General features: G+C 40.1%; 1 protein-coding gene across 1 annotated transcript in view; it reads right to left on the reverse strand.

Moving 5' to 3' along the window:
- The window catches only part of OLA1 (Obg like ATPase 1), a 92,858-nt gene extending 79,056 nt beyond the window's left edge, over positions 1-13,802 (reverse strand). Inside the window, exons 1-4 of the mRNA XM_063162163.1 lie at positions 13,725-13,802; positions 13,402-13,502; positions 11,605-11,748; positions 2,597-2,724 (exon numbers count right to left, since the gene is read on the reverse strand). Of these exons, the coding sequence (XP_063018233.1) occupies positions 2,597-2,724; positions 11,605-11,748; positions 13,402-13,502 (373 nt within the window). The 5' untranslated portion in view covers positions 13,725-13,802. The remainder of the gene's footprint in view (positions 1-2,596; positions 2,725-11,604; positions 11,749-13,401; positions 13,503-13,724) is intronic.
- Positions 13,803-14,827: the final 1,025 nt, after the last annotated feature.

Consider the following 14,827-nt stretch of genomic DNA (forward strand, 5'->3'; position numbering starts at 1 on the left):
ACAAGCTTACTCCCATTTTCTGTACCTTTGAAGAGAAAGACTGGATTTCATTAAAGAAACTAAAAATAACAGAAAAATATGGAACATGTTTTCTAGAAAACTAGGACTGCAGAAAATTAGTGGGAAGAGAAATTCAAACACATTAAGAGCTCTGGCTCTTTACCACCTAGTATGTTCAAAAGTTTGACAGAGATGCAGCAGTGACTAAATACTGATATCTACCATTTTCCTCACTGAAGCATTGTTTAAGCATAATCTGTAAATTTACACTTGTAACAAAATTGCCATTTATAGTTCACTGTACAAAGTAAGTAATTTTCTACAAGTACTTGTGACCGATCTGCCATAAAAGTTGAAAGGTGGTTAAAGCCATTAAACTGGGGAAGAAGGGCTATGATAACCTTCAAACAGCCTGCCTTCTGTCATCACACAAAACACTGCTGCACCAGTCAAAATGCAGTACACCTGAAACATGGAGAACAGAGCTTCCAGACATGTTCCAAATTAAACCATGAAACTTGGAAGATGTACAAAGCTGTACCTCAAAGCCCATGTCAGCTTAGTGTGGGACTGCAAACACCACTATCCAGGACAGACAAGCATTTCAAAATTAAATCCCCCATTCATTCAGCCAAGTATATCTTAGGTTTTCAGAATTGGGTATGACCAAAAGTAAATTATACACCTACCCCTAAGAAAATCGGATAACATCTGAAATTTTTATTTTTAAATATGGAGACCAACTGGTTTAGTATAAATATCAGTAAAGCATTTTCAGTTTGTGCACTTTTACAGGAAAAAAAATATCTACAGAAAGTATCAAAACCCAATAATGGATTGCTCTATTCTGCAGGAGGAAACTTAATTCTCTTGTTTGCTGAGCTAAGAGAATCTACTTTGTACTGTCACTAATCATGTACAAAATACAGTGGTGTTCAACACAAATTTACCTCTCCTTTTACTTGTCCTGTTACCCTACCACGTGTGGTTGCCATGTGTTGCCTGTTTCTTTGGATACATTAAATATACCTTAGACACATAAACAATGTTTTTAATGATTTAATGAAAACCATATATTTTAAGAAAAGTAACTGTCTAACAAGGATATGGAAATTTGAAGGCTGAACACTCACAGGCATTTCAAGATGAAGATATTGTATCTTTTTAAATAAAGAAAGTAGAGAATTAGCTAGGTGGAAACAGAATTTCTTCTCAGCTCTATGCCATGTAAGAGCTCAACTGTGTACCTTGTGATGGATCAACTGACAGGCAACAGCCCTCTCCAAAAAACACCTCAAAACACAAAGAGGTAACAACAGTGTATTCTGTTATGGCAGCTAAAAAAACAACAAATATACCTTCTGTCCTAAAGAAAATGCAGTTTAACCCATCATCAATAAATAAAGAAAACAGGACCAAACCCTTCAGCCTAGAACTATAAAATACCTTTGCTGAGCTGCCCAAAGTTTGTGTCACCATACTACACTCCATTCCTATCAAGCCACTTGCTTACCTATTGTTACCTTAATTAATGCATCTTGGGTAATTCTCAAACTGCTTTCTGCAAAATTACCAACTGAACCAAGCTAAGTCAGAGCCTAACAAACCTTTCTTCAACATATTCAGGCATGCAGAGCTTAAAGTCTACAGCACAAATCCACAATGACCTGCATCTGACTTCCTGCCTGGCATCCATGAAAAAGAAAAAGACCACTTCTCTGAAGGACTCTGCTTCCCATGCTGGCCATCACCACAGGCAGTAGTAGTGTGCATCACAACAGCACAAAGACAGGGAGCAACACCTTCAGTGCTCAAAGGTGAAAATGTGTTCCAGATCAAATCAAAATGAAACCAAACACTAAATTTTTCATGCTTTGAAAATGCACAATCCCCAGATCACTTCCCATTACAGCTCTTCCTACCAACATTTTATAATTCTTATTTTCTCTTCACCTTCACCAACACCTCCTTTCCAGCTTGCTGGCATACAAGTCTCACCCTCCAGTCCCCTGCCTACTACTCTTGAACAGGAGCAGCCTGCCTGGGTTCTCCTTAAGTCACTTTCTACTGTGACTGCAGAGATTCAGTGTTCACAGTGTCCACCCACGAGGCTGAGAACTGACACTTGGTTTCAGGGCACTGGTTGCCAAAGATACACAGTTCATCCGGAACTTGGACCACACCCTGGCAAAAGGCAACAAAGAAACTTCATGCTCTCAGGATCTGCAAAGTTTAAGGATTTACAAAAGCAGCAGATTTCTACTTCCATCTCTGTCTTTTATTATTAACACATTCCACATTTCCTTCTTCATGAAATTAGACAAACTGCCATGCACTGCCAGCAGAAGAAAATGAAACATCATTACTGCAGATTTCCAAAAACCCAGCTGTTTTTTAGGTCTTCAGTACAAGGCTAATGAAGAAAGTCATACCTGTTACACAGCAGAGGATGAGGACTGTCTTGGCTGGAAAAAACTGATGACTTTGAATTGAATGGCAGAAGTTGAATTGTAATGGATATTTGCTCCACAGTTATTAATTACAGTACAACAATGCTGTCCTTAGCTACGGAAAACAGGTAAGTAAATTTACGTACGCATCAGATGAAAGATCCCATCACAGGCGTTAATGTGAGACAAGAAGGAATTTCCTAAGCCTTGTCCAGTGTGGGCTCCCTTCACCAGGCCAGCAATATCCACCACATTCAGAAATGCTGGAATTTTGCTGAAATATAGAAGTTAGAAGTTTCATTACTAAAGCATATTAGCCAATATTTTTGTCACAAAAATAAATTCAGAACATGAAAATCCAACACTTCTTTGCTGAAACAAGTTAAACATCACAGTGTGGAACACACAAGACAAAATTCCCCCCATCCCATGTAAAACTTCCATTCTCTAAGTTCTCTGTAAATATTTATGTAAAATGAAGTAAACTAGTTTTGGAGTGTGGAATCATACAGACAACTACACAATAATCAAGCAGGCCTGGAAGGCTGTGGCATAAATATACCATGTGCAATGCACAGTTTTCACAGGACCAAAGGGGTAAACACAAAAGGCCATTGCACTCTGCTATTGCACACCTCCAAGGTTACCATTTAGTTCAGCAGGTTATGCAACCTTCTCAGAAGAGCATTTTTTTTAATACAGTGCTGATTATAATTAGTAGTGACCAGGGTAATGCAAACAATTTGGAAAAAAAAAAACAGATAAGACAGTATTAGAATATAAACAGTTGTGATGTTTTCCACCATAGTGAACAGCAAAGGGTTAAGCAGACATGTTCACATGATATTTTATACAGCAACAACAGAATAGTCATTAAGTTCAAATTAGCTGACAAAAAACAGAAAGAAGCTTTTAAAGCTACAAGAAACTTACAAACTGCAAACCTTCTATCCTCCACAAATTCTCAACTTGTTAAAAAACGAACAAATAACATAATGGGCATTAAACTTTACATGTACACTCTAAACCAAATTACTTCTCAAAATCGAGCTGAATCAGAAAAAAAACCCAAGAAACCACTAAAACTTTGTGATAAGGTGTTGACTAAAAGAACCTTCATATGCTCTATGCAACTAACACCATCATCATGAACAGTGGCAGAGACAGAACCACAGTGAAATGCTGCAAATCCCCCACTTGCCAAAGACCAGAAACTGCACACACCAGTCTCAAAACCTCCAGCTTGATGGCTCCAAAATAAATAGGTGGGAGAGTAGTTCATTCCTATCAAACACCTCATCACCATCATACTTCATGAGCACTATGCTAGGACTAATACAGCAGCTCACCATTTTACTGGCACTAAGTACAGCAGCAAATCCCAAACCCACAGCTTCCATACAGCCCCAAGGAGTGGAGTGTGACCACCCCAAGGCAGCACGGCTGAAAAGAGCTGAGCTGGAAAGCACTCCCCCTGTTCTGTGGTGAGTGTTCTCAACAGGACATTCAAATCCAAAGATATAAATTCTGTGGTTCACCTTAAGATGCCTTTTCCAAAGCCCAACCTTTGCAGTGCTGCCCACAGACAGAATCAACCACAAAGGTGGGAATGAGGGCTAGGGATAACCTAGCCAGTAATCTCCTAGGCAGTATTACACTTCTGAAATCTTTATGGTCCACAGCCAAACTAAGCTTTATTTTTATTAGTGTGACAACTTGCTGATAAATAATACTGAATATTGACAACATGATTACGTCAAATCTGTAACAGCAGCAAACTCCACTAGCAGGAAAGTCACCTGTTTCATCACAGTGCCTGGTATGGTAGATACAGCCCAGACAGAAAAAAATGTAGTTACAGAAATCTGTGGATCTTTGTCTCTGCTCTGAGCAACTGATTAAGGTAGAACAAAACACAATTCCAACTTTTTTTCCTTTGGTGCTACCCCACTTTCATTTGACTGCAAAAAAATCAGCAGATGTGCTTCCTCACTTCAAATTAACTCTCTTTGGGGAGATATGATACACTAGACTCTGTTTGAATACAGAACATCAATTATTGCTGGAAGAGTGGTGACCTAAAGTTTTGTTTTCAACCTTGCTCTAACACTTCCAAAGAAAAATTACTTATTTCAAGTACAATAATTTCACAATACAAGATCTGGACAAAATCTCTTTGTTTACTAAGGTGAAGTTCAAAGTCACTAAGCCTGTAGATATAATACCGTAGGAACTTAGTGACATGCTCCATGTAATTAATATCTGTGATGTACTTAGAAAAAAAACAATTATGTAACACAATACAGTGTGTTACTTGCATTCAGGTAACACAGCAGTAACTTTTAACTTCACTAGGCCCATGAAAAGAAGGGCCCATCCTTGGGAAGACAGATATTGTGTGCTGCGAGTTAACGCTGTGGAATGCAGTCAAAAGTACACGAATGTAAGTACACTATGAAGTAAACCAATTTTACAAATTTCACTTTTTTGCCCCACTACATTTTTTTAACTACCAGTACACAAGTTCAGAACAAATCCTCATTTAAGACACTAGGAAGAATAATTTACATTCTGAAGACAGAAGTCAGTAAATATGAATGCATTAACCCAGTAACTCCTTTTGCCTGATACAAGAACTAACACACTTCAGAAGTAACTGCAGGCAACTTCCCAGTCTTTGCTTTTTGACATTTAACTACTCAGCAGCAAGACAGAAAAAGACTCTTTTTAAAGCACTTCTCCATTGTCATTTTAAACTGTGTTTTAAGAAAAACAAAGGTGGTGTAAGAAGTGTTCTATGCTCCCCTCTCACCTTTCTGGTGGGATTAACTTCCTGGCCAGCCATCAGAACAATTCACACTTTCACTACAAAGATGCCACATTAGGGCAAGACAGAGACCTTCATATGCAGATGGCCACTCTATCACCAGAATCAACCTCATTTGCTACACAATGGAAAAAAAAACCCAGCACATTTCTTTCACAGCTGAGTAACACAAGCAAGAGACCTTTGAAGTGTGTGGGTTTCCAGGGCGCTTTCTCACCTTCACTTCGGGTACCACAAAGTTCACATTCCAAGCAAATTAAAACTATTCCCGCTGTTAGACACCTTCCGGGTCTAAATCTGTTTCATCGTACAAAGATGGACTCACAGAAAAACAGAAAAAGGCACAAGGTAGTCACACTTGTCTTTACTCTGAAGGACAAAGAGCCAACATTATGAAACTAAATAAACAGAGAACACTGCACAGAATGAGGGGAAAGTACCGTATATATTGAATATGGCTTATTGAAGACTTAACTGCATTTTGCTTTTTTTTCCTCCTCCTCTAAACATATTCATTTCAATTTCTTAAGATTCATTAGTCAGCATTAGCATAATGTCACTGAGCCTCAAATGATCATCAGGAACAGGTGGCATCAACTGATCATTTGTACAAATCAGTGCTACACCAATCTACCATAAAGCACGTCACAAGGATTTATAACATGAAACAGTACACCAAATCCAGAAGTATCTCTATATTTTAACCACAGGTTTAATTCTTGAGCAGGGATTTTTTACCACACTTGAAAAAGCATTAGCATTGAGTTCATGTTAGTGTACCAGCTTCACTGTATGAGCAACCACACAGTAAAGAGCACAAGACTCACTGGGCCAGAGAAAGTACAGTTTTGCAGCCTTGTAGTTAGGGCTTTTTCAGGAATAAAAGGCTTATGCATCCATAGGGTTACATATTTTGCAGAAAAGAGAAATTCTTCCTTCCTGAAAATTCATACAACTTAAGTAAGAGTCATCTGTTACCATTCACAAATGACCTGAAGTAAAAGCAGCAAGACAGAAAGAGAACATGCATATTGTGGCAATCTCTTTGAGAGCCATTCAACTCTCTGTCTGTCCTCACCACTATTTTTGGCTCATTTCCAAACAGAACAGTTTGGAACTCCCTCTTCCAAGAGACTGTTACAGCTCCCAAAATCAATCTTGCAAGCAGTTTTGATCAATGTAAGCACAACTGGGCAGTTAAAGGAATCCGTTTCCAAAGAATGAGGTACTGCAGACGAACCACGGTCATTTCTAAGAATAATGATTTCATTAATAGCATTTTATCCATGGTACTGACAAACAAGACTTGAACCTAATGGCACATAAACCAGAAGTGAAAAATCTGCTAATTAAATCGTGCTTATATGAATTATAAGAAGGTAAGAGAGACTCAATGTGGATAACAACACATGCTCTGTGTCCTAGACATGCCAAACACCTGCATTCTCAAACTATTCTGTAAGTTATTACACCAACAAAATACAACTAATTACATTTTGCCTACTCTCATCAGGCAGAAAAAATGGCTCAAGTCATTACTTAAGACTTGTCATTCATTGCTGACAAACAAGCAATGCCAGTACACACATCACAGCCCAGCTGATTTACACAGCTCAGAACAAACTGAAGAGCAGGCAAAGTCAGTAACACCTAAGGAAAAAGAACATTAACAACAGGATATAGTTACCAATTGCCAACAATTTTCATTAAAAAATGGGATTCTTTTACAGATGCTGATATGTTAAGAGTCCCAGCCTGCTAAGTTATTGATCTCTCACTTTGAAACTACAGGTGATTTCCGTTTACATAAATGGTCTTCTTAAACACAGCCCAAGTCCCACAGGATGTCTCTCAAACTCCCTCTGCTGAGCTGGCTTCTACAAAATGCTTTCCAGCAACTGTTTACATAATTTTGACTTTTAAACTTTTATCATGTATCTGAGTATGCTATCCTACAATTAGCTGAAGGGAACTTTCATTTAATATTGCAGAAGACTTTTCTGATCTAGACAGCGATGGGATTTACTCAGATTTAGTTCAGTAACCATCACTTGGGCAGTAAAGAGCTAAATGAATGCATTTTATCAATCTGCAATGCAATAGAACAAATCAAAGCAATCTGCTGATAAGAAGAGATCCTGAAGTATAATGGACAGAGGTGGAATTTAAGAGGGGTATATATAATATATATATAAAATACCTATATATATAATACCTAGTTAAAACTTAGATATTATCCTCCTTTGAGATAACCAAAATTGCTTTAAAATTGAAGTTTGAAAAGGACATCCAAGACAGACTACAAATAGGCTACATAGAAGAGAAACATTTGTGGATGCAATAAACTTTGTGTTTGGGAACACGTGTGCAAGGCAACTCACAGGTGCAAACCGGGAATGAGACAAATACTGACAACTTTTTAAGCAGTTTGATTCATCCCTTCTCTCAACTCACTCCTGCTTATAATCTCATTTGATTTAAAGCAAGGGAGGAAGCAGAAACATAAGACTTCAAAATGACCTTTTCATTAAGATTTTCAGACAGGCTGATTCCTATCAGCCAAAGCAGTCATTGGGTGTAATTACTTACAGTTAGGCTGTAGTTAATTACCTTAGGCTCACAGTGCCTCTTCCTGAGTACTTCTTTTAGTTAGTCATGTAACTTAAAGTAGAAAAAATGCAAGTAATTGCAGTGAGGAGATTACTGGGGCACAAAATAAATTAAATAAGGAGGAAACTGCAGTTTCCTCTTCCACCTCGATGAAAATCATTTTGAGGCTGGACTCCAGTGTCACTTGAGGCACATCTCCTCGTCAGGCACAGCACATCACAACTGCGGCAACAGGCTGGGGGACCTATGGCCTAAGAGTGGTGGTCACATACACCCAGAGGCTTTCAAGCTATTTGTGAGCTGGGACACAAATCACTGGTCAAATTACATGAGTTTGACATGCTTACATTTAAAAAAAGTAGTTCTAAGTTTAAGGTGATAAAGCAGCAATTTAATTAAATTTAAAACAAAAAAAAAAAAAAAAAAACCAAAAAACATTATAATGAAGAAAATAGCTCCATTAAAGCTTTTATTAAGTTACTAAAATTTCTTCAGATGCACTATGCACACAGTTCTTTTTTTGTGTGAGATACTCATCACTCCTAAATACACAGTGTCCCATAAAATATTAATTGCAGTTAACAGAGCAACTCTTTCTGGCTTCCATGTCATTATTTTCATGTCAGGAGCTACTTGTTGAGATGAAAAACATCTTTGTTCCATTACAGAATTAGCAGACCTCATCCTCTGCTACCTACTTAGTATTCATAGATAGGTGGGGGGAAAAACACCTTTCTGCTTTAGTTCCTGCTGAAGTCAATCAGTCTACAGAAAACACTCTCTTTCCAGTTACAAAACTGGAACTAATCCAATCTTTAGTCTGTAAAACCTTGCTTGACTGTATCTGTACTGCAGTAACAGAGGTAGGAGGACAACAAAATTCAAAATCAACCATCTCCTTTCTGAGAAAGCTACAGATGGGCACAATGTAACAAATGAGTTTTCACTGAATATTGTAGGAAATTCGTAACAAACAAATAAGTAGTTTAAATACATACATTAAGTTAGTAACATAATATAAACAAATGCCTTCAAATCACGAGCATTCAGAATTGTGTTTAATATATTAAGGTTTCTTTTTTTTAGTATCCGCAGTTTCGTTCACACCAAAAAGCACACAGTAGTAACACTGAAGCTCAAAGAAATCATCTATATCATTTGGCAGCAACATAGCAGTTTTTACTGTAAGTTCTTAGAGCCCACCTTCTGTGTACAGTCTATATCATTCAGCTTATTTACTGTCAATAGTCACATACATCCCACTGCTGCAGAAAGAAAAAAAGCATACTTTACAAGTTCTGCCAGTGTACCTTAATCTATTAAATACAGATTTACCTGTAGATAATTGTCTCTCAATTTTTGCCTATGTGATTTCACTTACAAACATTTACACTTCCAATTAATACCAGTCAGCTTTCAGCATGGGCTAACAAGTGACAGCACAGCAGCCCCAATGAAGCTGATCCGTTCCTCTCTTCCCTTTTGGAGACAGGAATGGATCTCCAAGCAGCAAACAGTACCTGAAGATGCCAACTGCTCCTCCAATGGCAGCCGGGCCCCAGGCAACAGAGTCACCGTGGCTGCAGCAGAGCAGGCCCAGCTCAGAGGCACAGACAGCAGCTGCCAGCCCAGCCCTGCCCCTCTCCCCTCTCCTGGCTCCCTGCAGGCACCAGGGCAAGATCACTCTGTCCTGTCACACACTATTTCAGTTAAGACAAAGTCACCCCTTTTTTCTTTTCCCCATCTCCCAACAATGACTGCACTTCTGTGAAGACTAAGTGTAACATATGGGAAATAAAAACCCAAATGCTTTAGATTTTGAAAGACAAAATCTTGAGGCTAGACAAGAGTCCAATTTAAAGAGAATTCACTGTTTATAAACATTGTGTGTGCACAGATGGATTACATCTACTAATCCAAACAAGTAGAAAATTACCACAGAATGTATTACATAAAGATGAAGAACAAAATCAAGACTATACAGAGAAATTAAGACATTTAAATTACAATTCAGTAGCCTATCTTTGTGACTACAGCCTTCTTTTCCTGAGTTAGTCTGAGGCAAACAAGCACAAAGAGCCCAGTAAGTTACCTCAGTCTAGTGTCCTACTGGACTACCACTAATTATCTCTGCTTTATTACTGTTACAGCGAAATACAAAAATCATATAAGCAGCATAAGTGAACTCAGGAGATATAACTATCCACTAATGCCCACATCCATTAAGTAACAAATGTCTGTAGAAAGTCAAAAGATCATTCAAATAAAAGCTGATTATCCAGCTTGTTATCAAACTCAGTATATTTACAGAGTAAAGACAGAAAATATACTATTTTCATTAATACTTTAGAGCGATGAGTTAGGAGAGAGGGAAGGAGAATTTGTGAGTCAGAGAACATACATACAAGTATTTACAATCTTAGCACTCCCTGAGAAGATAGATGGCCAAAGGCAGGGTGAGGGAAAAGGTAATAATCTCCGTGTCACTTCAGGTATTAATATGGGAGTAGCCCTTCATAGCTAAGAGAGAATAAAAAGGGATTACTGACATGGCCAAAGCAACACTAATAGTACAAGTTAGAAGAAAACTGGCAACAAAACTTAAAATCTGTGTCATTACCTCTGCACAGTCAACAGCCTGAAAGCTCTGTCTCTAATTCAGCAGTTTTAAGATCCATGCAGTAACCATCATGCTTAATACTGACTTGAGCAGGAAAAACAAAATAACGTTATAACAATCCACCTAAACAAACAGCTTCATATTAATGCAGTATTTAAAAACTGCACAATAGTTACAAACAGAAACAGCTTGCCTAGATCTGACAATTAAGTCAGAAAATGGATTTTTGGTTAGCAACTAATCAATCTTTTTTAAATGTGGATGAGATCTGGCTCTAAAACTGAGGCCCAAGAGTTGGAAAAAAGCACATGAGTGCATGCTAGTTTGCCCCATGATTTATGTACTCTCACTTGATTCAGGATACCTCTGCAAGTAACTGCAAACTAAAATTAATGAGTCACAAGTCCCTATTTAAGTTCCTGTTTTCTGAAAGCACCTCAAATTTTGCTGTTCAAGCAAAAAAAAGAAGTTCCCACATTGAACATACACAGCAGTTTACAGTCAATAGCAAAAGAACCAAAAAATGATGTGACAAAATTAACACACTCCTGGAATAATGAAAGAATCAGGACAAAGGTACAAGTAGCAGAGCCGAGAGAAAGGAGAGAAAATCGGGGACAAAAAATGACTGCCCACAAAACTTATTGCCAAATAACTGAGGATGCAGGGATAATGAGAGATATTTGTTTAGCTTCATAGAGCACATACAATATTCTGAATGTTTCAAAGTATAGGGTGGAAATCTTTCAAATGAGCAACCTTATGACAAGTTAAGTATGTCCACTACTGTTTATTTTACAAATCTCTTCAGAAGATCCTCCATGGCACCTGGGAGCAACCACCTTCAAAGACAGGAACAACTAGCACCAAATGTGCTGAGCAATGACTGAGAGCTCCTACATTTACCATTCTTATAAAATAAAGGTCTTATCAGGGGTGTGGGAAAGGTAAAATCCAGGTAGACATATAATTTCACATTCTAAAACGATGTCAGTAACAAACTTCCAGACATTATAGTTGCATTAAACTTTCATGAAAAGTTTTGGTTCAGTAATACTACTTCAGCTGCCTAACTGCAGAAAAATATTAAGAATTACCTTGGAGGTTTGTGATACTGGCATAGGAAGTCAAATCTGTCATCTGGCACAGGCACTCGACTCTCATTCGGATCAATAGTACAGAAAGGAAAATTTTCGGCTGCCGCTTGACTCTTTGTTAACACGTTGAAAAACGTTGATTTCCTATAAATGACATACAAACATTCTTAAAGTAGCTCAATTTAGAAGCATTTAAAAGTACTGGATTAAACCCCATTTTAACCCAAAGCAATACTGAGCTTTCCATTTACTTCAACAGCAGTGACATTCCCCCGATTCTAGCAGAAAGCACACACATCTGGAATGCCCCACTGAAACCCAGTGATGCTTACCTCTCCTCTCTACCCTTTAAAACTCCCCTAAGTATGTATATTGCACACACGTTAGCAAAAAAGAAGTCAAAAGCAAGGCACAGCCCTACTGGCTATTTCTCATTTTCTTCAAGTACAGCGAGACACCAGTATGGATGCTTGAAACTTTTCTTTTAACTAGTTTTGCCATGACTCACCCTTTCCACAGGTGTATATTGTTCCTTAAGATTTATTTACATTGTGACACAATTTCAGTATCTTAGCAATAAAAGTCAACAATGAAAAGAGAAAACAAGTGGCACAAAAAGCAAACCACATCAGTTAATCAGTTACCAATAATCTTTGGTGCATATGAAGATAAAGTTATACCTTACCAAACTATTTTCATCCTTGTTAAGTATCAGTAGCAACAAGTCTACTCTACCAGGGGAAAAAAAGAACACTTTCCCTTAAGCCAAGTAACAGATTACTTTGTTAGCTGGCATTTATTAAGCTGAAAGAGCAATTCTTGATTTATTAACTCCCAAATTTTCTACAATAAATATTCAGGTTGTTATGATTTTCAGAGCTGCTCTGCATACAGCCAACAAGCTCAAAAGTCACTAACAATTTTCTTTGAAAGTTACGTCATAACATAATTGAAAATGCTATTTATCCCCATTGACATGCAGTACAATGCTACAGCTAATTATTTCCTTTATGGAGCACATCTTAGCTACACCCTGAAAAATAAAATAAATTATAATGAAAACATAAGACAGCAGTGCTTCCAGCTTTAAGACATGCACACAACCTAATTTGTTAAAGATTGAGAATGCTGAGACCTTCTCTTAGCAAACAGGATAGAGAAATTAATACCAAAAAGTTTCACATGTATATCCTCCAGGTAATCAATTCATTCTCCTTTTCAAGTAGAACTCCTATGAGGAGCCACAACAACTACAGATGAGAAGCATGACAGAAATCAATTATTAACATTCCAGCATCTCTTCCAAACTGTCACTTAGGCCTGTCTCACTGAGAAGACTTCTTCTCTGAAGAAGTTTCAAGAAAGAAAGTCTTCTTCACTGCTAATGACATGGAATAATTAACCCCTTGTTGTACATCATCCCAAAACATAAAAGGAATTTGTTGCGCACGTTTGCCTAAGTATTTGCACGAAAACATGCATTACGCATACACAACAGTGGAAGTAAGAAAACAGAAAAGACAAAAGACACAGGGTTTTATGAAACTCAGCAATTACTAAGACTTTTCCTTTCTTTGAACCCTTGCCTATTATCCTGTCCAGACTCGTACACACCTGCCTATCGCTGCCAGTTTTGCGTCGCTCCAGCTGCAAGTACTTCCAGCTAAAGATGGAAGCGCATCACAGAGCAGTGAGACTCGTGTCCCCCAGCTCCGGTCCGCACCTGTCCGCGCCCACCCTGCGCAGGGCACCCGCGGGAACACCGGGCAGCCTCCCCGCCCGGCCCCCAGCACCTACCCCACGTTCGGCAGCCCGACGATGCCGATCTTCAGGGACGTCCCGAACCTTCCGATAATCGGGTGCGACTTAACCCCGTCGCCTCCCTTTTTCGGGGGCATCTGCAAGCAAGAGGAGGGCACACTGAGCTCCCCGCGACACCCCCGCGCCCCCTCCACGCCCCGTCCCCTCCCGGCGCGGCGCAGCGGCCCAGCCAGGCCTCCGCCTCCAGGAAGCCGAGGAGAGGCCCCCGCGCGGCGGCGGCAGCGGCGGCCGGGGCCCGTGCGCGGCTCCTGCGGCCGGGCAGGCGGGCGGTCCCGGCCGTGGTCGCGGTCCCGGCTCACCTCGGCGCGGAGCCGCCTCGGAGCAACAGCGCCAGCGGCCCCTCGCACGCGGACGCGCCGGCGGAAGAGGCGGCGCCGCCACGGGGGAAAGGTCGCGCCGGGCGGGAGGGGCGAAGCCCCGGTCCCGCCCCGGCAGCGACGGCACGGCCCGAGCCGGGCCCGGCAGTGACAGCGCGGTACGGCCCCGGTACGGCCCCAGCTAACAGCAGCGGCTGCCGCGGAACGGCGGAGCACCCGCGCTAATCACAGAATCGACGAGGCTGGAAAAGACCTCCGAGATCGTGGAGTGCAAGCTATGCCCAAACACCACCTTGTCAACCAGACCATGGCACTCACAGACCGTGGCACTGGGTGCCACGTTCAGTCTTTCCTTAAACACCTCCAGCAACAGAGACTCCACCATCTCCCTGGGCAGCCCATTCCAATGTTAAATCGGCCTTGCTGTGAAGAAATTTCTTCTCATGTCCAGCCTAAACCTTCCCAGGAACAGCTGAAGAAGACCATGTCCTCTGTCACTGGGTGCCGGGGAGAAAAGGCTGACCCCTACCTGGCTACAGCCTCCTTCCAGGGAGAGGTACAGAGTGATGAGGTCACCCCTGAGCCTCCTCCTCTCCAGGCCAAGATCCTGGTCCTCTGTTTGCCAACCCAAGCACACCAGAGCAGGAAGCACTGGAAAGGTGAAAGAGCCCATGCCCAGAGACGTGCCATAGCCAGAGAATGCTTTTTGGATTCAAAGGAGCACTGGAACTGAGGCACACCACTAGATTTTTGTGCATGCTTATCTAGATAAAAAGGCATATGGTCAGGAGACTCTTGTAACTACATTGTGATTGATTTATAACATTTACATGGCAAATTAATAAAATAAAATAGAGAGGTTATGAAGAACAGATGAAACATTTAGAATCTATGAAAAATTAATTGTAGAAAATGTTACAGAAGTGAGATCAGGACTCTTAAAAAAATTAGACATTTTCTTTAACTCAGGCTCTGCTTCTCTGAACCATTAAAGACAGGCACCATCAAGTGTTGCCTGCTAAGAAAATTGAAGGAGAGAAGGCAGTAAAAACTATTCTTATAGCATGCCCTATTTTAAGGCAGTA

This window comes from Melospiza melodia, chromosome 8 (assembly GCF_035770615.1).
Source record: "Melospiza melodia melodia isolate bMelMel2 chromosome 8, bMelMel2.pri, whole genome shotgun sequence".
Classification (NCBI taxonomy): Eukaryota; Metazoa; Chordata; class Aves; order Passeriformes; family Passerellidae; genus Melospiza; species Melospiza melodia.